The sequence below is a fragment of the Notolepis coatsorum genome (genome assembly GCF_963971535.1).
Source record: "Notolepis coatsorum genome assembly, chromosome: 1".
NCBI classification, from domain to species: domain Eukaryota; kingdom Metazoa; phylum Chordata; class Actinopteri; order Aulopiformes; family Paralepididae; genus Notolepis; species Notolepis coatsorum.
This window is the reverse complement of record NC_140165.1, coordinates 88,561,100-88,587,093: the sequence shown is the minus strand read 5'-3', so window position 1 is coordinate 88,587,093 and position 25,994 is coordinate 88,561,100. Positions and strand designations below refer to the sequence as shown.

Genomic DNA, 25,994 nt, shown 5'->3' with positions numbered 1-25,994 from the left:
CTTCAGAGCCACAGCAGTGTGTCCGGTCGGCGGGCCCCGAGCTACAGACAAGGCCAGACGCACCGCTGACAGCCTTATCAAGAGGTACAGTATAGTCCTCATCAAGAGGTACAGTATAGTCCTCATCAAGAGGTACAGTATAGTCCTCATCAAGAGGTACAGTATAGTCCTCATCAAGAGGTACAGTATAGTCCTCATCAAGAGGTACAGTATAGTCCTCATCAAGAGGTACAGTATAGTCCTCATCAAGAGGTACAGTATAGTCCTCATCAAGAGGTACAGTATAGTCCTCATCAAGAGGTACAGTATAGTCCTCATCAAGAGGTACAGTATAGTCCTCATCAAGAGGTACAGTATAGTCCTCATCAAGAGGTCAAAGTCACACTCTGCTTGCTGAAGTGCTGCACGCTGCCATGGCTTTACAGAGAAAAGGATATCAACTTGATGCCATACGCAAAAATACAGCGTTAGCGCTGCCACTTTTCAAAATCATTCAAAACTGGTACAATGTTAAATGTTTGCACTGTGATTAGATTCAAGATTCAAGAGGTTTATTCATCACATACTGTACATACACAAGTCATATAGTGAAATAAAGGTGGCCATGCCCGCTTCGATTGTGCAAAAAATACAAATAATAATAGAGTAAAATAGAATAGAAATAAAATAGACATGATAAAAGTACTATTTAATTTCTATTCTATTTTATTATTTTATTATTTGTATTATGTGTTCGACATCAACATGGGGGCCATTTAGCCCTTCTACCCATCTCTGCTTTCCAGTGTCCCAGATTAAAGTCAGAGACAGACTTACTACAGTCTTACAGACAACATCTACATACAATGAAGCAGATCGCCAAAAAAAACTATATGAACATGGGGCTACAAGGCCCATTTGCATGTTTTTGGTATCTAGGGACATCTATGACCTCAGGGAATGTATACCCAGTGTCAGAAATACTGTGTCTGTTACTATGCTTGAGTAAATTGTAATGAACCAAAGGAGAATATAATATATATATATATATTTTTATCTTTGAGGGTGAATAACACCATGCTAACATTGACCAGACGTGAACTGAGCTAATTCAGCACCTTCTTGAGATCAAGTGTACAAGAAATCTAAGCTAATTTGTAGTCCATGAGGAAGAGGTCAAAAGCCCAGTGCCCCCACCACGTCTGGAAGGCTGTGGTGTGTGAGATAAGTTATAGTTTGTAGATAAGGCTGCAGGTGTTGTTGAATTATCTGTCGTTATCCAGGTCTCAGTAAGAGCCAGAAGCTGGAGGTTTTGACTATGGGCGTAGGCAGTAATGAAGTCTGCTTTCCTGACGGCTGATTGACAATTCCATAAGCCTCCACGTATAGTGATGGGTATATTTTTGGCCGTAGGTGGGTAGTTGGCAGGATTGCTTCCAAACTGACGTGGATGGTTGAAGTTGGTCTGGAGGAGGGGAGGGATAGGTAGGAAGCACATTGTTGAGGGAGTTCAAGTTCAAGTTCAAGTTCTTTAATAGTTGTCATACAGAAGTACAGAATACTTTCATACAAAATGCTTCTTACTGTTACGCTCCAGAGACTGTGCTAGACAAGATAGTATCAAATAACATAATAACATAATATAGCATGAATTTAGAAGAAGAAAATGAGGTCACAGTGTTCGGTATAGACATATGTACAATGTTCTGAGTTACCATATAATATACAATACACAATACTATGCAGTGTACTAATGTACAGTACTATCTAGTGCAAAGCAGAAATGGGATGAGGTACAATTTTAGGTACAATTTACAGTAAGGTGTACGAGTTGTAGTGCAATCCTTCATCCATAAATATAAAGTGTGGGAGTGGGTGCTACAGTGTGTTTGTTTAAAGTGGGTGTGTGCTATAAGTGTGTGGAGTGGGTGCTACAGTGTGTTTGTTTAAAGTGAGTGTGTGCGTGTGGATGTGTGTGCTATGTGCGTTTGGTGGTTGTTGTTGTGTAGTGTTCATTCATTGTTCGTTTAGCAGCCTGATGGCCTGGGGATAGAAGCTTCTTCTGAGTCTTTCTGTGCTCGCCTTGAGACTCCTGTATCGCTTGCCTGACCGCAGCAGTTCAAAGAGGCAGTTGTTCGGGTGACTGGAGTCTTTAATGATTCTCTTAGCCTTGCCCTTGCAACGCTTGTAGTAAATGTTCTGGAGGGTGGGGAGCCCCCCTCCAATTGTGCGTTCGGCTGAACGTGTCACTCTTTGTAGTCTGCTTTGGTCTTGTGCAGTGCTATTCCCAAACCAGGAGGTGATGTTGCCGGTCAAGATGCTCTCTATTGTACATGAGTAGAAGTTCTTAAGGATCTTCTGGCTGACTTGGAACTTCCTTAGGCGCCTGAGGAAGTAGAGGCGTTGTCGTGCCTTCTTCACAACACTGTTAATGTGTGTGGTCCATGTCAAGTCCTCGGATATGTAGGCTCCGAGGTACTTAAAGCTGTTGACTCTCTCAACCGGTGCCCCGTCGATGCTGAGGGGGCTGTAGTCCTTGACCCCCGACCTCCTGAAGTCCACAATCATCTCCTTTGTTTTGCTGACGTTCAGGGAGAGGCTGTTTTCCTGGCACCATCCCGCCAGGACCTTGACCTCTTCCAGGTAGGCCCTCTCGTCGTTGGCAGAGATCAGGCCCACCACCACTGTGTCGTCAGCAAATTTGACGATTGTATTGCTACTCCGCTGAGCCACACAGTCGTGTGTGTACAGGGAGTAGAGGAGGGGACTCAGAACACAGCCCTGGGGGGCCCCTATGTTGAGGGTGATGGATGAGGAGGTGCAGTTGCCTGCTCTCATAGGTATAAGTAGCAGGAGGAGAAGTGAGGTTCTCAGGTGAGTAATATTAAGTAATAAATAGTATAATGGTCTACTTAGCACTCTGATGGGTCGGTCAGTTTCTTTTTTTTATCCACTTTTTTTCCTCTTTTTCTATTTTTTTCTCCCATCCCAATTTTAGCCGTGCCAATTCTCTCCTCCCCTGTCTTGAACGTTGCTCGCATATGCCCCCCACTGGCCGGTTGTAGGGAGGATAGAAGCCTTGCATCACGTGTCCCCTCCGATACACGAGGAGGCAGCCTGTCACATCTTTTCACCTGCCAGCGCGGACTCTCATTGGCGAGGTGTAACGTGTGGGAGGCTCACACTACCCCCGCCATTTTCCTGTCTCTGCTGTGCAGGCGTCCCCCAACCGACCTGTAGGAGTCGCTGTCCACAACGTCCAGATTACCACCCATCGACTTCCACCCGCCAATTGAGTTAGTATGACGGCCGGCCCAAGCCGGAGGCAACGCCGACAGCCGGAGTCGAACCCGGTGTCTCTTGCGTTGGTGACGAGCGCAATGTCCGCTGCGCCACCCAGCCGCTGATGGGTCGGTCAGTTTCTAACTCCCGCAGGAAAACTCCCTTTCTTGGTTCGTCTTCGCCGGTGTTTCACCCAGCATGCATTTACATCTTTCTCTCTCGTTACTGATGTCAGACACCTGTGGATAACATGAAACCTGAGTCTGCCAGTTAATGACCCAATTAGCAGAACAAAGGCAGATGGCAGTTTTAACGCGCCCCCAGTTTCAGGCCAGCGACACCAGGCTGAATTTAAATTTAAGATTTACAAAACAGATTTACTCGCTGTTCAAGTTGCACTCACTGGGTTAGGTTAGGATGTGCATTATAACTGAATTAGAATGTACTTGTTATGGTTAATTAAGGTTACAGTAAAGAGTTAGGAAATGAACACACATGAAAACGTGTGTGCGTGTGCGTGCAGGACAAGGCGTATCTTTAAGCAGCTGGGGCTGGATGACTTCAGTGCAGTCAACATCCAGGTGTTAGGAGCTGAGGACACCTACGGACGCAATGCCAGCAGCAAGGTGACACTCTCCTCTCCTCTCTTTCTTCTCTCCTCTCTCTCCTATGGCTCTAGAACAGTGTAATCTTGTTCTATGACCCTGGACCCCCCAGTGATCTTAGAACAGGTATGTTAGCCTGCGTTGTTGTGACCTTGTTACATTCATTAATTTGTTCTCTCTATTTCTTTCTCGCTCTCTCTCTCTCTCTCTCCCTCTCTCTCTGTCTATGTCTCTCTTTCTCTCTCTGGGTGTCTATCCCTCTCTCTCGCTCCCTGTCTATGTATATGTCTCTCTCTCTCTTTGTCTATGTCTCTCTCTGTCTATGTCTCTCTCTCTCTCCCTGTCTATGTCTATGTCGATATCTATCTCTCTCGCGCTCTCTTTCTCTGTCTATGTCTCTCTCTCAGGGCTCTAGAGAGGTAGTGCTATGGATGTCTGTTTATCACAAACAAAAGAAAGCATTGGAGTTTTTCTCCAGAGAGATCGCTTCTGCAGGCACTGGCATGGGTAGGACACACACACGCACACGCACACACATACACATACACAGAAAAAGAGAGAGCGTATCTCAAAAAGATATAAGCATATCTTCCCATCCCTAATAGTGTCAGATTGTTTTCTAAGCTTGATTGATGAACTGCATTGATTAACCAAAATACATTTAATTGGTTTCTGGTCCAACAGGACTATGGCTTCTGGGCTTCTGGCCCCCATCCTGCCAGCCTTTGTTTGACCCGCTGCGTTGCATAAAAATAGATTGAATTGAAGAATATGACTCGCAACTCTTTGAACTCGACACACGCACGCACGCACACACACACACACACACACACACACACACACACACACACACACAGTAGTATCTCTCTGTCAGTCACACACTCCCACAAAGGAGGAAGTACTTGGCATACAGTACTGTACTTGTGGCGGACGGGGAGGCTGTGCTCAAGATAAACAGCTGTGCGGCCTCATGTACTAGATTTGGATGTTGCTCATAGTGAAGTGAGTTCAGCAGATGGTCATATAGACACACACGCAGACATACCACACAGTGCCAACCTGCTCATCGGGAGCAGTTAGGGTTTAAGTGTCTTGCTCAAGGACACTTCGACATGCTGCCCGGGTGGAGCGGGAATCGAACCGGGAATCAAACCAAATTACCAGACGACTGCTCTACCTCCTGAGCCACTGTCACATTCACACTACCAAGTGATTTGGATTGACTTTACAACTGCAAATACATGGGCTGTCGTCCACATGTCTTAACATGGAATTATATGGTTCTTCAGTAAATGGGTTCAATTCATGTTTTCAATCATTTCTAAAATCATCTCCAGGCTTCGAGGCTGCGGTTACACTAGGGCCAGTTTCGTTGTCAGTTTTCAGTTTCAGTTTCGTTTTTCAGAACGCTACGTAATGGCAGGCAAGTTAGACATCGTTTTGCCTCCTGAGCACAGTGATGTATATACATGTAGTACAATGCCAAAGCAGTAGGTGGCGATGTAGTTCAAACATGAAGGCCATTTTCAACCAATCAGAAAGGTTGAACGTGCCACTACACTTCCTGCTAAAAAACAACAATCCACCATCTTTAAATACCTCGCGTGAGCCATTTAGCCAACGTAGCATTTATTTTTCAGCAAAGAAAGTGCAATAAACAAAATGGATACATTCACTGTGTTCTGCCTCTCATTTGTTGATGAAACAAAACCAACATCAACACAATTTACCACCAAGAGTGGATAGTTTAGTCTCACAAAAAGATCTCCGATGTTGTTAGCTACATGCTAATGTGAATGGCATTCTCCATGTATATAGTTAGCATCGAGGCTATTAACGTAGTAACGTTAACGCTAGTAGAAATGGATGAAAACTTTATTTAACAGATTGCAGAATGGGTACAATACGGCTCAATACACACAATTGTTAAGGGTATGCAGACTGTTGTAGTTTTGGACTGGGCTCCTTATAACAATAACTTGACAACACGTTGGTAGCCGCAGCTACTTGGAACAGCTCTGCTGTAAACACTGGAAATAACTGTGCGGGTCTCTACTGCGCATGGCCATTGGGCAGAACGGCTCCGTATCTGGCTTGCGCAAGTTACATGGCACCATTGTCGGCGAGTTTCGGCGAGTTTCCAAAACGAAAACACCCTTTCAGCGTTGCCGCTAGAAAAACGTGTTTTCCTGCCAAAACTGTGTTTCTTTTTAACTTGGACATGCAAACGTAATCATTCGAAAATAGAACGTTGCTGTTTTACACCAGTGTAACCATGGTCTCAGGCAGCTCCTCGCTGACTCTTTCAGGGTCCCAGGCCCCCTGTTGAGAACCACTGTTTTAGTAGTTATTCCATGAGTTCCTTCTCAATAAAATAAATAACAAATACATTTGAACTCTCTCTCTCTCTCTCTCTCTCCCCCCCCCCCCCCTCTCTCATGTCTTCCACCTCTCCAGCTCCTGGGCTTACTGGTATAGTAGGAGGACGGCCCAGAGTGTAAGTATATTATCACCTGCCTACACACACACACACACACACATGGACGGATAGTTTAATGTTATATACAGGATTTTATACAGACGGTTTGTGTTTCCAGGTCCTCTGTTAGAGTTATATACAGAGATATTCCCCCCTTGGCCCTACCCCTTCGTTTTGTGTGTGGCCGCGTAGTGTAGGGTGTCCCAACTCTTTTGTGGGTCTAGGAGTCGTGATCATCTAGCCTCCAACTGGCCCTCCAAACAGAGTGTCTTCAGATGCTGACTTGAAACGGAGGGGTAGAAGGGAGAATGTAAAGGACATTAGTTTACTTAATTATTTATATATATATATATTTTTTTTTGTATCTCACACCGTTCCAAATATGATTACAGCTATTTCCACTGTTCCAAATCAATCAAATCAAATCAAAGAAATTAATGGTTTTAAGTATCTTTTGACAGCGGACACAATGGTTATGTCAGCTTAACGATCAGATACAGCCAAACTGCTCCACCGGACGAACCCAGCAGTAATGCTCCTCATTCCGGGTCGTTCTCCGTGGCCGGGTCATAGTGCTGGTCGTAGAACGCTGGTCGTAGAACGCTGGTCGTAGAATGCTCGTCGTAGAATGCTGGTCATAGAACGCTGGTCATAGAACGCCAGTGATGTAGGAGAGACCCGTCCAGTTACGGAGAACCAGGGATGTTTCATAACAGGTGTCGCAGAGATATTGAGGAAAAACACGGAATTGTGTGGCTTTTCTTCTTCAGACGCACAGCGTTCCAAAGACTTCTGTTCCACTACCGTAAACAGAGAGGTCTATTGGGATGTAGATCCTAATATGAAAATATATGCCTTACTTTGCTGCTATATTTTTATGCTAGTTTTATATGTCATTTTATGCCATAGAATCAAACCATAAAAAAACCACAAAAACTGATTTTATGATGTGATATTTTCATTTATAATGCGCCCCCTGCCAATTCTTTCATCGGTCCGGGGCACAGCCCGGGGAAAAAAACAACAACAAAAAATAGACAGGATAATGGAGATAGGGAACCAGGCAGACGGACAGACAGAGAACATAAGAACACCTCAGACACACAACAACAGCAAAGTAACTCAATGATCCTCTAGAGCGAAAAGGTAGGTTTTAAGCAAGGCCTTGAAGGTCTCTACAGTGTTGGCAGACTTAATGTTAAAAGGGAGCTTATTCCACAATGTCGGCGCCATCACTGCAAAGGCCTGGAAACCCTTTGTCACCAGTTTGGCCCGCGGGACCCTCAGACATAGTTGGTCATTCGATTTGAGGGACCTGAAGCTGACGGGTAGGACCAAAAGTTCCTCAATGTAGGCCGGAGCGAGACCATTGAGGGCTTTGTAAACTAACATCATGGTTTTAAATTTGATTATCTTCCTCACTGGGAGCCAATGGAGACAGACAAGGACTGGGGAGATGTGGTCCCTCATGCTGGTGCCTGAGACCAACCTGGCAGCAACATTTTGGACGCGCTGGAGGGGGAAGATGGTTTTGTCAGGAAGACCAGAGTAGAGGGAATTGCAGTAGTCCACTTGTGAAAAATGTGCATGGTGATGACTTTCTGAAGGTCGCTGGGGGAGAGGAAGGACTTGATTTTTTAGATGATGCACAGTTGGAAGAAACAGGACTGTACCACTGACTTGCTGCTTGAGGTTGAGATCTGAGTCAAATAAGACCCCAAGGTTTCTCACATTGGGTTTCACCAAGGAGGAGAGGCTTCCCATGTTTTTGGAGCTCTGAGTGACTGAGGTGGGGGTGCCAAACAGAATGATCTCCCCCTTGCTCTCATTTAACTGCAGGTGGTTTTGTGACATCCACTCCTTTATGTTGCCCAGGCAGGTGTTCAGGCGGTCTAGGCCGGTGGAGTCAGCTGTTGTGAGTGGGAGGTATATCATCGGCGTAGCAGTGGAAGGAGATGTTGTGTAGATGATTTGACTGAGGAGGAGCATGTAAAGATTAAAGAGGATGGGAGCCAGGATTGAACCCTGTGTTATATGTCTGCACTTTATGTGCTCATTTTGGGCTTGTCTTTTTTTCTGTTGTGAAGCACTTTGAGCTGCAATTCTTGTATGAAAGGTGCTATACAAATAAAGTTATTATTATTACATTTCAGTTCAAATTATAAGATTATTGTAGGCGCACAATTAACCGAATCTCAAAAGATGTGTTTGATACATACAATACATGCGTTCAGATTCAGATTCAGATTTAATCGCCATTATGTTTACAAAAAAAACACATAGGAACATGATACGGCATTTACAGTACAGTGCATAGACTTTTTTTCACAGATAGAATGTAGAATGAGCGCAAAACAGGGCAAAACAGTGATACTACGTGACAAGACAATAAAGTGCAATGGCTGCTGATCTGTTGTCAGTGCAAAATAGGGTTTAAAATCCCGACCCTAGCAGCTGCCCATAGAGGGGAGGGGGGGGGGGGCACCTGACTCATTTACTAGGCGAGCTGCTGAGGGGAAGAAACTGAGTCCGTGACGTAGGCCTATCATTATTATATATACACAACAAAACCAGCACATTATTTTACTATATATACTAGGGGTGTAAAGGTACACGTATCCGTACCGAACCGAACAAGTTTCAGTGTGTACCGTACCGTACCGAACGGCTGTGTAGTGTACCGAACGAATACAACGGTATGTTAACCACTAACGACCGCCCACCGGGGGCTGTTTTTTTCACAATCTAATATAATTATTATTTTTTCTTATTTTTTTATTTTACAAGTCGATTATTAATTTCAATATAGAATATTCGTTGACAGCCCTACAAGTACAATTAGTTACTGCACACTACATCACCCCTGAGTGGAACATGGAAAGCCAAACTTTCCCCCACTGTACCGAAAACCGTACCGAACCGTGACTTCAAAACCGAGGTGCGTACCGTACCGTGGTTTTTGTGTACCGTTACACCCCTAATATATACACATATCATTATTATATATACACAACAAAACCAGCTGGTACACAGAACGTACAGTAAGCCCTGTACATTATTTTACTATATATATACACATATCATTATTATATATACACAACAAAACCAGCTGGTACACAGAACGTACAGTAAGCCCTGTACATTATTTTACTATATACACAACAAAACCAGCTGGTACACAGAACGTACAGTAAGCCCTGTACATTATTTTACTATATACACAACAAAACCAGCTGGTACACAGAACGTACAGTAAGCCCTGTACATTATTTTACTATATACACAACAAAACCAGCTGGTACACAGAACGTACAGTAACCCCTGTACATTATTTTACTATATACACAACAAAACCAGCTGGTACACAGAACGTACAGTAAGCCCTGTACATTATTTTACTACTGGTGATGAAACGATGGGCGTCACATTTCCTGGGGGAAGATTTCAACCCCTACTGCTTGCAGCTTCATTTGAAGGGACGCTGCCCAGCCGAGGGCACTCCAGAACGAGGGGTAGGACCCAGGCAAGGGGATTGGGACGGGTCCTTACAGACTGTGTTTGTGTCTCCAGGTCCCCGGTTCTCAAGCCGTTCTTCTTCATGCATCCCAAGCGTCAGATGAAGGTATGAACAGTAATCAATGAATATCAATACTAGTGATCAATACTCATTCAGTCTATTGACTAGGTGTGGGAGAAATAATCCATTCATCTAATAATCAATAATCATCCATTCATGCAATAATCACACACTTACATATACACTAAATTGTGATGCATATAGAAGTGTTTGATAATGAAATCGTAATGACAATTGAATAAAATCCTGAGGTTCCTGGCGACCCCCCCCCCCCCAACACACACTATTGACTGCAAATTATTAAGCCAACTACAGCTATATGAGATGTAATGGTGTACACAGGCAATTGTCATTTTGTTCTGGGAGTCTGATAACGTGGGTGGACTGTGGAGCTGATTGGCTAAGCGTCCTGTGATGACGCGGACACAGGTGGACGTGCACGTTGGTGGAGAGCTGGCGCAGACGTTTTCTGAGGCGGAGCTAGACCCACCTGAGCAGGAGGCCACGCCCACCTCCGTGGAGGATACATCTGAGCCAGGTACAAACACACCGTCCTCACACAGAAGGCTCTTCAGCGCTGGGCCCACGACTGTGGAATCAGCTCCCAGGAACAATTAGGACCTCAGACTCCATTACTGTGTTTAAATCAAGACCGAAGACACATCTCTTTTCTCTAGGGTCCTTATTTTTCTTATGTGCTTTCCTTGGCCATTCTATTGTTTTACTGTATCTGTCTTTGAATGTTTTATTGTGATGTATATTATTTTTTTTAGTATGCCATGTTAAAGCATATTCAGACTACATTATAATTTAAAGTGTGCTCTATAAATAACAAGATGTGAAACATGTCAAAATCACTATTCAAATGCTTCATTTTGGTTGTGTGTCTTTAGTTTTTTTACCACTCAAAAATCATCATTAGAAATAGCTAAATCCAACATTCATTTTGAGAATCAGTTCTTCTCAGATAACAACATTTAATCAGGAGAACCTTCAGAAAATCTATCCAGCCCCTCGCTCTCATCTACCGTTGATAAACCTCAAAAAATGGTTTGACAAAAGCCCTACACTTTTCTCACGAGAGAGATTCAAGATTCAAGAGTTTTATTTGTCACATACATACTAGGGCATACAGTGAAATGTGGGTGGCCATGCCCGCTTCGATTCTGCAATAATACTAATAATAAAATAGACATAGAAGAACAGGTAATAAAATAGACATAAAAAGGGCATGATAAAATAGACATGCTAAATTCCTGAGCGATGCGGTTACCCTCGAGTACCTGTAGAGGGCGGCGTGATCTCATCTACTGTATCCGGGCAGAAGCCACGTTGAACCAACAAGGAGAGAGCAGCTCTGTAGAGAAAGGGGTCACAGCTCCCCTACGCCATCACAATACAGACTCAATGTAGTGAGTCCTTACATAACTGTCTGATAGACGTCCCCATTGAGCCATGCTGAGAGAGAGAGAGAGAGAGAGAGAGGGAGAGATGGAGAGACAGAGGGGGAGAGACAGACAGAGACACAGAGAGAGAAGGGGGAGGAAGAGCTGAAAGAGGGAGATGTTTTGAAGTTGATTGGAGGCTGTGAAAAACTTGTGGACGTTTGGACCCTTGGCTCTCTCTTCCATTCTCTCTCTCTGTCTCTCCTTTTTTCTCTTTCTATTTCTTCCCCCCCCCCCCCTCTCTCTCTCTCTCTCTCTCTCTCTCTCTCTCTCTCTCTCTCTCTCTCTCTCTCTCTCTCTCTCTCTCTCTCTCTCACAGTGTATGTATGTGTCCTGAACAGCACAAACCTCTTGAACCTTTTCTTTTCCACAATGCTACACACACACACACATACACACCACTTTCACTTTATTGCATCAGATGGACTGACAGAACTCAAAACCACCAGTGTAAGCAACTGCAACCCCCCCGACACACACACACACACACACACACACAGTAAACCACACACACACAGTAAACCATACCCACAATAAACCACACCCACACACACAGTGCCCCCCCCCCCCCCCCCACACACACAGTAAACCATGCACACACACACACAGTAGGCCTACCCCCCCCCCCCCCACACACACACACACACACACACACACAGACAGCGAGTCTGCTGCCAAAGTGCATTGATTTGGAGGAATGCTGCTTCAGGAATGCTGTTTAGAGAATCGCGCTCTAACATTAATGCTTTCATTCTGAGGGGGAAATGTGTTTTAAAGGCCCAGTCTGTGCTCTAAAAGTAAACAAAAGGTTAGCCCCACTGTGTTTTGTAAAAGCTTCGTTTACGATTGTGATGTTTGTAAACGTTGCAGTGGATTTGAGCCGTATGTATCTTGAGGTATGGCGGGTTCCATCTGCAGGCCAACTCTTTGTTTACATAACCCACATTTAAACGGTCTAAGAAATTCAGGATTGGAGTTTTAAGTTTCAGAGCCATTCCAACTTGATATGACATGGTATTATGTGGGGTGGGAACCATAGATATCTATAGAACACTAGATAGCTTAAGGCGGAGTCACCAGCGTCACTGAACCGCCGCCATCTTGCCAGGGGCAGCCTTGAGTGAGAGTGAGTGAGCTGCACAGACAAAAATACTCATAACTCGCTGAAATATTGACGGATTTACAAACGGGTTGGTTTGCTATAAACATCAAAGATGTAGTTATGATACTTATAAAAAAAAAATGTAAAGATGTTTTTTTTACAAACCGCTTGAATCATAGCCACGTTAATAATGCTTGTAATAAACCAAACCGTTTGTAAATCCGTCAATATTTCAGCGAGTTATGAGTATTTTTGTCTGTGCAGCTCACTCACTCTCACTCAAGGCTGCCCCTGGCAAGATGGCGGCGGTTCAGTGACGTCGCTCTCCATTGGCCGGCAGCGCGGGCAAGCTATCTAGTGTTCTATATATATCTATGGTGGGAACCACCAGAGGCTACGCTGCCATATTATCACCATACTAGAGTCACCATATTGTAATATCTTCATATTGCAATATATTGTGATTTATTATCTGTTTTCAATTGCAAATGATGTCCCCAACAGAAAACTTTGTTAACATCTGCAATAAAAATAGATTTAGTATCTAATAAGATAACGTTTTCAGTCTGGTCACCCCATTCCACTAATCTTTATTGCAGTAAAATGTGATTGTCAAGATTTTTTTTTTTTTATTATATACAAATTTAAATAAATGAAATAACTTGGCATCACTGTATCAATATAATATTGGCACGTAAAATATTGCAATATATTGTTGTATCGATTTTCCCCACCCTATAGCAGGTAGCTGCCCCCCCGGAGACTACAGTCTCAGGACCGCAGTTCTAGGACCGCAGTTCTAGGACCCTCTCTTCTTTCCTCAATTGTTTGTCTATTTGTCTATTAAATTTTTCCACTTTACTGAAATAGTAGACATACAACAATCACAGCTGGGTTAACAGAAATATTGGTAACACTTACAAAAAAAAAGTACATTAACACTTTGGCTGCCAGGAAACGTGTTTACATGTCATTGCCGGCCATGCTCAAGTTGCCGGAGGACGCTTTACAGCGTCCTTATATCAATATTTCAAAAATCGGATTCATATGTCCCCTCCGCTGGCCTGAGATCCACCAGGAGGACCCACTGAGCTCTCTGGCGGTTCAGGAGCGCCATCTGGTGGCCGATCGGCGCAATCGCTTTAACAGGAAGTGGCATAGAGGTTGTGCTGGACGTCCGTATTACTTCCGGGCACTCGCTATAGGTCCCGGCATTCTAGCTCGTCACAATACACAGTGATCGATTGCCAATAACTCGATAAACAACATGATTTGGACGTATATACCATTATACAAGCTGGAGATGGACCGGGTAAATCTACATCCCATAATGATAAGATTTCTACTCTACGATGATCGCCCAACGGCGCGCGGAGACTGGGGTGAGTTTTAGCGTGTAACGTTACCGTCTTCGATACTAACTGCTATTATCAACATTTGACCCACATTAGATGATTGGTATAACGCTGCCCACGGAATTATAAACGCCCCCTAGCCCATCCGGTCAACATCAGATGACGTGTAGTAACTTCTAGAAGTACGTCTAGTTGGAATTTTTTATATCGCGCTGATTGCCATAAAACTGTATTGCATCATCAATATAATGCATTTGGGGCTATAGATCAAGTAGAAGTATAGAAGTAGTTCCCACAACTACAAAAAAGACAAGTTGCCTCCATGTGGAAGCAGCTTGAAGTGCATCCAACCAAACTAACACATCCAACTGTGTATTATTGGAATGATTGAGAGAAGTTGCCTCATGTGGAAGCAGCTTGAAGTGCATCCAACCAACTAACACATCCAACTGTGTATTATTGGAATGATTGATTGAAAATTGTATTACCAGATGCAGAATGGGTACAATACAGTACGGCTCAATACACACAATTGTTAAGGGAATGCAGACCTACTTTCCATAGAACTTCATTCTTAGATGCTTCTATATAAAGTAGGTAAAACAAATTAAAACGTTTTCTTTGCCCTATAGGAAAAAAACGTTTTCTTCGCCCTATTTTTTTATTTATTTCTTTTAGCCTAAACTTAACCAGTTGGAAACCAGGGGTACAGTAATAAAATTAGCAATCAACCAATCAATCAATTCAATAGACCATGCTCACTTAAAACAGCGCTGCTTCTCTCTCAGTCTGACTCCCCCGCTGTTGCAGACAAGAGTGTGTGTGTGTGTGTGTGCGTGTGTGTGTGTGTGTGTGTGTGTGTGTGTGTGTGTGTGTGTCACAGTGTGTGTGTTTGTGTGTGTGTGTGTGTGTGTGTATGTGTGTGTGTGTGTGTGTGTGTGTGTATGTGTGTGTGTGTGTTTGTGGGTACGCCAGCGTCGGACAGTGTGAGAGTGAACGCTGCAGTCAGTGGGAAGGAAGTAGAAATTTAAATCAATCAATTAATCAATCAATCAATCCGCGATTTTTCTTTTGTTCTAGATTGACTCAAGACCCATCAATTACATCATCCAACATTGTTTAAAGGACTAACACATTCCCCTTGACAGAATCGCTTCATATTTAGTCGTTATGGTGCTATCAACATATCCATTTGTTGTCCGCAATCTTGTTTTCTCCCGGAGTGAGCCGGGGAGTGATATGTGATTCGGTTGTGGGCGGGTCCTGAGCCCAGGACCGTGGATTGTTGCCAATAAAGACGTGTAAATGGCCAATCAGAATCGAGAAATTTGCATGCCGTTGTATAATGAACAATACATATAGGACTTTGAATGGGCCCTAATAATGGCAATGTAGCAATAGAATTTAAAAAGTTATAGCTATGCAAAGAAGGGGTACTTCTCCATAGACAAATAGAGCCGGCAACCTATGGTATATCATGAATTTAACCCAAGGCAACCAAAGTGTTAACACATTGGGCGCCAATAACGTTGTACGACGGGTTTCAAGGTCATGCGAATTCTGCCAATCCACGGCGTACGACGTTATTGAGATCATATTTCATTTTTTCGCCATGGTATTCATAATTCCCTCACCCAGCCTCGGCTGATACAGTGGGAGCCTGCACAACTCTGCAACGCTTCAATACTGCCGCCTGGTGGATGATCGGGCGAGTTACAACCGGAAATGGATCTCTGGTGATCTCCGTGCATCTGGGAAATGCGTCCGGCACTCACATATTGTTGCGGGACTCTAGACACACATCCGTGTATATGGATTGCTGCCATAACTCAATAATCGATATGATTTGGGCTTTTATTATTATTATACAAACCGGAAATGGATCTAGTAGATCGCCGTGAAATAAGTGGGATCTTTTTCCTCCAGTCTCATCAGCGAACGGTAAGAGGACAGTAACGATACTTTCAGCGTGTTTGTTTATTATTATTAATGCAAACTGCTCTGATCAATATATCACCCATACTACATAAAGCATTTACTGACTATCACGGAATTATAAACGACCCCCCCCCCCCCCCCCCCCCGTTCATCCGCGCATGATGAGTCATAACGTTTAGGATCATGTACAGTTGAAATTTTAATATAGCATGTATCGGCAACAAACGGCAGTTGATAATCTATATATGCGTTTATGCCTATAACTCATGTTCTAGGAATTACTGCAGAAAACGATAAAAACATATTTATAATCTAGACAGTATTTTTGTATGAATCTATGAATGAAAAAGTATAACGTTCCTAAATCCTGAACGATAGATAATCGAGGGTGGTGCCGCGCTCCAGGGCCCATTTCATGTATGCACGAGGAGACATAATAATGATAATCTAGCGTTGATTTCAGGAAGATTCGATAATAAGGCGAAAAATGACAACGTGATAAGTGGATTCCACTAAAACGCTATTTTCGCATCTTTTTCCTGGAATTACTCAGAAGCACCCAAACTATATTCATATTCAAAACGGTATAAAACTGAAATGTACGGATGAAAAAATTATCTGTTTTTTTGCACGTTGACCAGAAGCAACTCACTGACAATCGACAGTGTTATTAAATCCATAGCTATAATATAAAATATAGGTTTAGCTCTACAAACAAGGTGAGCGTTTACATGGGGTTAATGGACGGCAAGGCCAGATGCGCTTCCCGGAAGGGGCGTGGCACCCAATGTGTTAATTAAGGTTTGTGATATGCCTAATTGATATGCCAATAAGACTAATTGGACATTTTTAAATCTAACGTGTGGTGTGGGCCTGCAGAATAGGCCTACATAATAACTGACTACAACATTACAAAACAATCTCAAAATTAAGAGACTGGCTGATAACACATATTGTGAGGACCTTTTAATTATTACGATTATTTAAACTTAATTAAAATGGTAAAACAATAAGTATTAAACAAGCATTTACACTGAAGGCTGCGCTACGGTTTAATTTAACAGTTAATCTTGCAGAAAACTATCATAAGCTAAAAGATGATTGTTTGTAGCGCTTGAGTGCCAACACTCTATTGAATCTAGAGTCTATTCAATGAGAGGGCGAGCACATTTGCGAATGCATAAACTAGGCTGTACTTATTTTCTTTATAAAAACAAGATTTGATCTTTTGAAAAATGTGTCTTGGAAAAGGGGGGGTCATCTTATGTCTCCATTAGCTGTGTTCAGTCTGGCTGAGGCTAGCCATGGTCTAGTTCAAGTTCTTTAATAGTTGTCATACAGAAGTACAGAATACTTTCATACAAAATGCTTCTTACTGTTACGCTCCAGAGACTGTGCTAGACAAGATAGTATCAAATAACATAATAACATAATATAGCATGAATTTAGAAGAAGAAAATGAGGTCACAGTTGTTCGGTATAGACATATGTACAATGTTCTGAGTTACCATATAATATACAATACACAATACTATGCAGTGTACTAATGTACAGTACTATCTAGTGCAAAGCAGAAATGGGATGAGGTACAATTTTAGGTACAATTTACAGTAAGGTGTACGAGTTGTAGTGCAATCCTTCATCCATAAATATAAAGTGTGGGGAGTGGGTGCTACAGTGTGTTTGTTTTAAAGTGGGTGTGTGCTATAAAGTGTGTGTAGTGGGTGCTACAGTGTGTTTGTTTAAAGTGAGTGTGTGCGTGTGGATGTGTGTGCTATGTGTGTTTGGTGGTTGTTGTTGTGTAGTGTTCATTCATTGTTCGTTTAGCAGCCTGATGGCCTGGGGATAGAAGCTACTTCTGAGTCTTTCTGTGCTCGCCTTGAGACTCCTGTATCGCTTGCCTGACGGCAGCAGTTCAAAGAGGCAGTTGTTCGGGTGGCTCGAGTCCTTAATAATTCTCTTAGCCTTCCCCTTGCAACGCTTGTAGTAAATGTTCTGGAGGGTGGGGAGCCCCCCTCCAATTGTGCGTTCGGCTGCACGTGTCACTCTTTGTAGTCTGCTTTGGTCTTTTGCAGTGCTATTCCCAAACCAGGAGGTGATGTTGCCGGTCAAGATGCTCTCTATTGTACATGAGTAGAAGTTCTTAAGGATCTTCTGGCTGACTTGGAACTTCCTTAGGCGCCTGAGGAAGTAGAGGCGTTGTCGTGCCTTCTTCACCACACTGTTAATGTGTATGGTCCATGTCAAGTCCTCGGATATGTGGGCTCCGAGGTACTTGAAGCTGTTGACTCTCTCAACCGGTGCCCCGTCGATGCTGAGGGGGCTGTAGTCCTTGACCCCCGACCTCCTGAAGTCCACAATCATCTCCTTTGTTTTGCTGACGTTCAGGGAGAGGCTGTTTTCCTGGCACCATCCCGCCAGGACCTTGACCTCTTCCAGGTAGGCCCTCTCGTCGTTGGCAGAGATCAGGCCCACCACCACTGTGTCGTCAGCAAATTTGACGATTGTATTGCTACTCCGCTGAGCCACACAGTCGTGTGTGTACAGGGAGTAGAGGAGGGGACTCAGAACACAGCCCTGGGGGGCCCCTATGTTGAGGGTGATGGATGAGGAGGTGCAGTTGCCTGCTCTCACCACCTGGGGTCTGCCAGTCAGGAAGTCCAAGACCCACTGGCAGAGGTCATAGCCCAAGCCCAGGTCCCTGAGCTTGGCTATGAGTATGGAGGGGACTATGGTATTGAATGCCGAGCTGTAGTCGATGAATAGCATTCTCACATAGTTCCCCTGCCTCTTGTCCAGGTGTGATGCTGCTGTGTGCAGCACATGGGATATGGCGTCCTCCGTGGACCTGTTGGGGCGGTATGCAAATTGCAGGGGGTCCATGTTGATGGGGAGGGAGGAGCAGATGTAGCCCTTTACTAGCTTCTCAAAGCACTTCATGGCTATGGAGGTGAGAGCTACAGGGCGGTAGTCGTTGAGGCAAGCAGGCTTGGATTTTTTGGGTACAGGGATAATAGTGGACTTCTTCAGGCAGGTGGGGATGACAGCCTGTTCTAAGGACAGGTTAAATATGTCTAGCATGCTGCTATGGTATCATTGGGTTTGTGTCTCCATTGTGTTTCTTGTAAACTCTCCGGTTGCTAGGCAACCTTTCAACAATTGTGATCATCACAAGCTAATCCGTGATGATACAACGGTCCCTGCCAGGTGTGGCCAGGTTGTGAAAGGTGGCTGTCTCAGCCGGGGTCCAGCCAGGTTTGACCAGGTTCTAAAGACAATGGAGACGCTCTCACTGTGTGCCAGGCAGGCCACAGCACGGCTCAACCCCGGCTAGTGGAGATAGGGCATTATACCCCTCACAGTCAGAGGCAGCATAAATCAACCTAAAGCTCCACAAATGTTATCAGCATGTCTCCTCTAGGAGTGATTGAAATCTCCTGCAACAATAAAGGCTACACACACACACACACACACACACACACACACACACACACACACACACACCACACACCACACACCACACACCACACACCACACACCACACACCACACACCACACACACACACACACACACACACACACACACACACAGTGGTGCAGTCGTAATATGGGAACTGCCCGGAAGCTGAAAAAGGTAGCAGGATGTAGCCTTCAATATATAAAGAAATTATATTGTCAACAGATATGGTTGAAAAACAAACAATGTTTTAAATGTAATTCTAGTTACAATTTCTTTAATTGAATGAACTTAAACTAGAAAAGTAAATACAAACTAAATTAACAATGTAACTTAGTTTACAGAAGGACAGTTTCCTTCTGAAGCACAACTTAATGCCTCATCCTTGATCCTTCCAGTCGGGACCATTGTCACATAGTGAGAGGTTCCACAGCTCAAGCAAACCCCCACCAATTGGTACAGGCTTGTATTGTGGTTTGGCTCTTCTCGTTCTTTGTTATGCTATTGGTATCCTATTATTATGCAAAGTCTAGGTGATAGATAAGTGCCGGCCGCCGGGTACTTGGCGCACGGCGCGACGAGTCCAGTGAAAATTGTGAATGCATTTTTGTGTGCGCGCGTGTGCACATCCGTGCGCGACTGCGCGTACACATCCGTGCGCGATTGCGCGTATTTCTGCTCAGCGAACTACTAGGACGGCGTGGTACCCCGTGGTACCGCCACTGCATCCCTGCATCCCTGCACACACACACACACACACACACACACACGAACACACACACACACACCAAACACTCCCCGCTCCCTTCTGTTCGTTCTAAAGTATGTTAAAAACGTCACCATGATCCATCTTTCCTTTACTCTTTCACTAGTGCGTCCAAGGATGCACACTTGGGAGTTCTATGTTAATTTACACAGTCATACATATGTAGCAGGGTGGATTATCCCTGCTTCGTGGGAACGGGTGTGCACAGTCACTGGGTAGCGAGACACAGTAGAGCTCCGTCTGACTGCACCTCCGTCTTTGGGTCTGGAGCTTCAACTGGAGGCTGGCAGTGGGAGTGGATGGGGCCCGGGATTTACCAACCTGGTCTGGTACTCTGGTCTTCCTCCCCTGCAGCAGGGCAGTCAGCAGTACTCCCCAACTCGCTCTCACTTCCCCCAATTACTCCTTTAACCCTCCCACACCTAGTGACTGAATTGTAAATAAATAACTTAGTTCCCCCCGCAAGCAGTACCCTCCCTCAGTGACATTAGAAACCTTACAGTAGAAAGGCAAGGGTTGAATAGGAAGGGGTTAATTGTATTAACGTTACCCACACCAAAAGAGTTAATACTAGGCACAGGAATGGACACGCACACAGAACCCCATCTAATTCTTTATGTTAATTTGTACTGTGCAGTTACAAAGATTTAATGGCATGTTGAAATAGGATGGAATCTTGCCATTACCCAAGCTGTAACTCAGTACCTTTTAGGCACCTATATGACACACCAATGTGCTTAACTCATCACCCACGTCTGGGCTAGTACCATGTATAATACCTCTCTCAGGCTTTAATTATATGGTAAGGATAATACCTCTCTAAGGCTTTACTTGTGACACCACTGGTCAGTAACCTTCCCGCAGGGGAAGGGTTAATTAGATGGGAATTATTATTAAAGAACCAACACGTTATTACACTCAAAGGAAATCAAAAAGGTGGGCCCACTTTACCAAAACAAAAGTCCTATACTAATGCCGGCATGTAATGTTTATGGGGTACCCCTATGAACTGTAGTTAGCAACGTTAGCTTCACCCGTAGGCCGCATCACACTGTGTGCAATAAGATCCTGAGCATCGAAGCTCTATTGTACTCAACCAAGATGGCGGCCTCGCCACGCCACCACCGTCCGGGTAGCAAGATGGCGTCGAACGCTCTCGTCACGGGCGCTAGCAAGCGGGGCTGGAGCAGAGGGGCAGTAGCGGGCTGAGAGCGCGTGCTGGGTGATGGCGACCTCTGCTGGACGAGAAGAACTCCCGTGCTGGGCTGATGACAGCCGGGGCAGAGCAGACGTCGAACACCGGCGAAGACTGGTTGTTGACGGCCAGTGCTGGGTAGACGCGCAGCAATACTCTAGCCCTACCTTAAACTGAAGCTACTCTTTGGGTCCCAAACAGCCCTCCTGCTATACGGTTATACTGTTACGCAACGTGGCTGGCTACACCACCGGTCTCTTCAGCGCCTCGCACCCGGTGTATACTGGAGTCAACATAGCCGTTAGCAGCATGCTAAATATACCGCACACACTGCTACTATAACACGTTATCTATGGACGTTAGTCCTTGGGTTCGGTTTCTCTTACTCACGCGCTATCACGGATATTTCTTCCAATCTGGTTTTAGAGCACTGCACAGTACAGAGACTGCACTTTTAAGAGTTTTTAATGATATCCTTCTGGCCACTGACTCTGGTGACTCCCTTATCCTCGTACTTTTAGATCTCACTGCTGCCTTAGACACAGTGGATCACAGTATTCTGCTCTCCCGTTTGGAGCACTGGGTTGGCATTAAAGGCCAAGCCCTGGAGTTTTTTAGATCATATTTGTCTGAGAGAAGTTTTTGTGTTAGCCTGGGCGACGCTGTATCCTCCACAGCACCTCTCCCCTGCGGGGTTCCCCAAGGCTCAATTCTCGGGCCAATTTTATTTGTGTTGTACCTGCTCCCCTTAGGGCCTATACTTCGAAAACATGGCGTCTCCTTTCACTGCTACGCAGATGACAGCCAGATTTACATGCCATTAAAAAGAAACACTAGCAACCCGGTAAAACCACTATTAGCATGCCTTGACGATGTTAAGGCATGGCTGGCATCAAACTGTCTTTGTCTCAATGACAGTAAAACAGAGGTCATGGTGTTTGGTCCCAGCAATGGTCATGTGCCTCCTCCTGGTGACTTGGGCCCTCTTGGGCTTTTTGTGAAGCCAACAGTCGCCAACCTAGGGGTAAAATTTGATAGTGACCTAAAGTTGGACAAGCAGATCAATACTGTGGTGGGAAGGAGCTTTTTCCAACTTAGGAGGCTGTCCAAGGTCAAACCTTTTTCATCCCGTTCCGTTTTTGAAAGGTTATCCATGCTTTTATGACCTCTCGCCTTGATTACTGTAATGCCCTGTACGTGGGCGTCAGTCAGGCCTCCCTCTCTCGTTTGCAGTTGGTGCAAAACACCGCTGCCCGTCTGCTGACGGGAACGCGAAAGCGGGAGCACATTTCCCCTGTGCTGGCTGCCCTCCACTGGCTTCCTGTGCGTTTTAGGATTGATTTTAAGGTTTTACTGTTTGTTTTTAAATGTTTGAACGGCTTGGCACCGGGTTACCTCTCAGACCTGCTGGAACCCTATGTTCCTCCAAGGTCCCTCAGGTCCTCTGACCAGCTCCTCTTGGCCGTTCCAAACTCCAGGCTGAAGCTTAGGGGGGGCCGTGCTTTTGCAGTGGCAGCCCCAAAGCTCTGGAATGAGCTGCCACTGCATGTTAGGCAGGCCCCCACTCTGCAGGTGTTTAAATCACGCCTCAAAACACACTTATTTGCTCTGGCTTTTGTTTTTTAAACCGTTTTTGAGAGACTGGCCTTTTTTATGTGACACATTGTACTGTCTTATTGTGTGCTTTTATTCAATGTTTATGTTTTATGTTTTATCCTATGTTTGTGGACTTGTACAGCACTTTGGTCAACTTTGTTGTTTTAAATGTGCTATATAAATAAAGTGGATTGGATTGGATTGGATATTTCTAGGATAACCCGTCATATACTCAAGTTCAATACGTTCACCCGTGTGGTCCACAACGGGACCCTGTCGAAGAGGCTCGTTCCTCCCACTTCCGTCTCAGTTGGCTTGCTTCCTTCTCCGTCTCTCTCGTACGCTCTGCCTGCCACCGCTGCCCCCTGCTGGTACCGCCAACTAGCCCCACAGGGAAGCACTGGGTGGAAGAATATGATCCAGTGTTACTGTTTATAATCCATATTCCAGCCGGTAGGAGAAGGAGAACCCTGCGTCATTGTTCGAGGGAATATCAATGGAAACTAGTTAATATGTCTTGGTGCACCAGGGGAGATAAAAGGCAAGTCAGCACTTCTGAATAATAGCCATATTTTCAGGGTGCTACACATACATTTACACCAGCATTCAATTCACTCACCATTATCTATCTTTCCTTTACTCTTTCACTAGTGCGATCAAGGGTGCACACTTGCGAGTGCTATGTTAATTTACGCAGTCATACATTTATACATCTTATACCGCTGGCCAGTATGACTACCGTAGTGTTTTTATACATGTATCACTGTACATAATACTATAACACTGTACATACATCTGATTAGCACTATTACTCAGGAGTACTCATTCATATATACTCCAATTTAATCATGTGTACATTCAGTGGCGTTGCGCAATATGTCGGGGCCCCCCCGCAGGTCAGACCACGAGGCCCCGCCCACTCCCCTAAATCAATAATAAAGTGAGCAAATTCGAGACACATATTCGGTTGCAAAAAGGTGTCCCATGGTCTCCTCTATGGCCGTGAATATTTTCACGTGGATCGGAATCACGGCGCGCCCATGGGATACTTTTCCGTTTCGGCGAGTTTATTCCACGCTTTCGGCTTTCCTTTTCTAAGCATTTTCGGGGCTACATGTGAATGAGTAAAAGTTGCGGGACACCCAGATGTACCCACGGTAGAAAGCTCGCGTGGAGCCCATAATAGGCTCACTTAATACAGCGTTTTTAAAATCACGCGAAATTTTCAGGGTCGCGAGCCGACCTTTTCCCCTCGTTTTCGATGATGGAAGTGATTTAGGAAAAGGTTCGGCACGCCGAGAGGTACCCGTGGATTTAATCTCGCGAGGATCAGGGCAATATTCGGCCCGTGGGAGCACTCACGAACCATGTACTAAAAGATTAGCGGATTCGATTTTCCAGTTCCAATGTAACCTGTAGGCTACTCGTACTGGTTATGGCGAATAAAACGTTATATTATTCTAATCTGTCTGGGCGGCTGTAGCGTGGCTGGGGGCCTGGCTGGGCTGTCTGTCTGCCTGGACTCGACGCGGAGCTGACCGGGGGACCGGCGTGTTGATAGCGGTGGACGCGGCCGGCCTGGGTGGGGAGCTTACTGCCGATGCATTCTTCAGTAACGTTAGAGTCAGTCTACCTTTGCTGCCTGCTTTAACAATGATGTTCTTTTTCGTAGCTTTGCCGTCTCCTGTTCCGCTTGGATATTTGCGGCATTTTTACCTGCGCTTCCCGCTGTGTTTTGAACGCTGCCAATGAACATAGTTATCAGCCTAGCCCTATCGCAGGTGAGCAAATCATAGCAGGGAGGGGGGGTGGCCCGCCCTCTGTGCGAGATGCATCCAGCTGCAGCCCCGGAGAACCATACTGGGCTCCTCACACTGTCTGCGGTCTGCGCCCTGTTCCCGCACGTTACGAAATCTAAGAGGATAGTCTACAGTGGGGGCGGGGCCCCCTAAGCTCCGGGGCACCGCGGGGTCGGCGGGGGCCTCCCCTACGCCACTGTGTACATTGTATATTGCTATTCAAATCAAAATCAAATCAAATTTATTTATAGGGCCCGACAACACACGTTAATGTCCCCATGGGCCGTACAGATCTTCTTTAAACAAGTCAAGAAGAAAACATAACAATAAGTCAAGAACAGAACAAGAACACCATAAGGTGCAAACATTTTTAGATGGATGCAAATAAATGAAAGAATGCAAGCACTCCCAGACATACCCCACGCGAAGGTAAGGAAAAACTCACTAAAACCTAACAATAGGGAAAAAAGCTCCACAGGCAGTGTGGAGGAGAGAAACCTTAGAAGGGCCATTCAAGGGGGGATCTCCCTTCTTAGATGTTGGTGATAGTAGTGTTGCAGACGGACAGTTGGTAAGCATGCACTCATGTGCGTAGTGGAACACAGATGAGTGCATGCAATAGCAACTGTACATTTTGAAAAATTAAAGATAGAGCTAATAGCGATAGCAACTGAACATTTTGAAAGATTAAAGATAGAGCTGATAGCAATCTATTTGAGGCACAGGGGCGGCGCAAAGAGGGTCACGTCCTCCCCGTCTTAGTCAAGGGACATTTAACACTCCGGTCAAGGGACATTACACTTTACTATTACATTTGCAACCTGGTTAGATGCCAATTTCTTTTCATTGTACTTGTGCTGTATAATGCTGTCTGATATGCGCATACTCAGAGTTAATTATACTGTTATATTGTTTACACTGCTTCTTTTTTTTTTTTTTTTTTTTACTTTTCTATTGTACCATGTATAATTTTATGACCTGTATCATGTCTTCTACTATTACTATCACCATGTACCTGTACCCCCCCCCCCTCCCCTCCCCCATGCTGCTATGATGTCTGAATTTCCCCAAGGGGATCAATAAAGGAATATCTTAGCTTATTTTATAATGACAATACATCTAATCTAATGTAATCTATAATCAGGGTGCTCTTGTATTTGGGACAATATGGTAATAAAAGATTGGGTCTCCTCTCTCCAGATTTACCCAGCGGGCCTCACAGCTACCGGCTGGAAGAGCTGGCATTCACCAGGAGCGGAGACAAGGGGGACTCGGCTAATATCGGTGAATGACACACACACAATATACAGCACACAATATACAGGACTGCGAGATATGTACAATATAAACAGTAATTAAAATTAGCAAAATTTGCTGTTTATAAGGACAATACATATTCAGAAACTCAATGCTAGAAAT

General features: G+C 44.7%; 1 protein-coding gene across 1 annotated transcript in view; it reads left to right on the top strand.

The window, feature by feature from the left end:
- LOC311246089 (uncharacterized protein) overlaps nt 1–25,994 on the top strand; it is a 103,608-nt gene that overhangs the window by 35,089 nt on the left and 42,525 nt on the right. Inside the window, exons 12-18 of the mRNA XM_084336163.1 lie at nt 19–84; nt 3,785–3,887; nt 4,274–4,373; nt 6,324–6,363; nt 9,916–9,967; nt 10,352–10,460; nt 25,776–25,859. Coding sequence (XP_084192289.1) covers nt 19–84; nt 3,785–3,887; nt 4,274–4,373; nt 6,324–6,363; nt 9,916–9,967; nt 10,352–10,460; nt 25,776–25,859 — 554 coding nt within the window. The remainder of the gene's footprint in view (nt 1–18; nt 85–3,784; nt 3,888–4,273; nt 4,374–6,323; nt 6,364–9,915; nt 9,968–10,351; nt 10,461–25,775; nt 25,860–25,994) is intronic.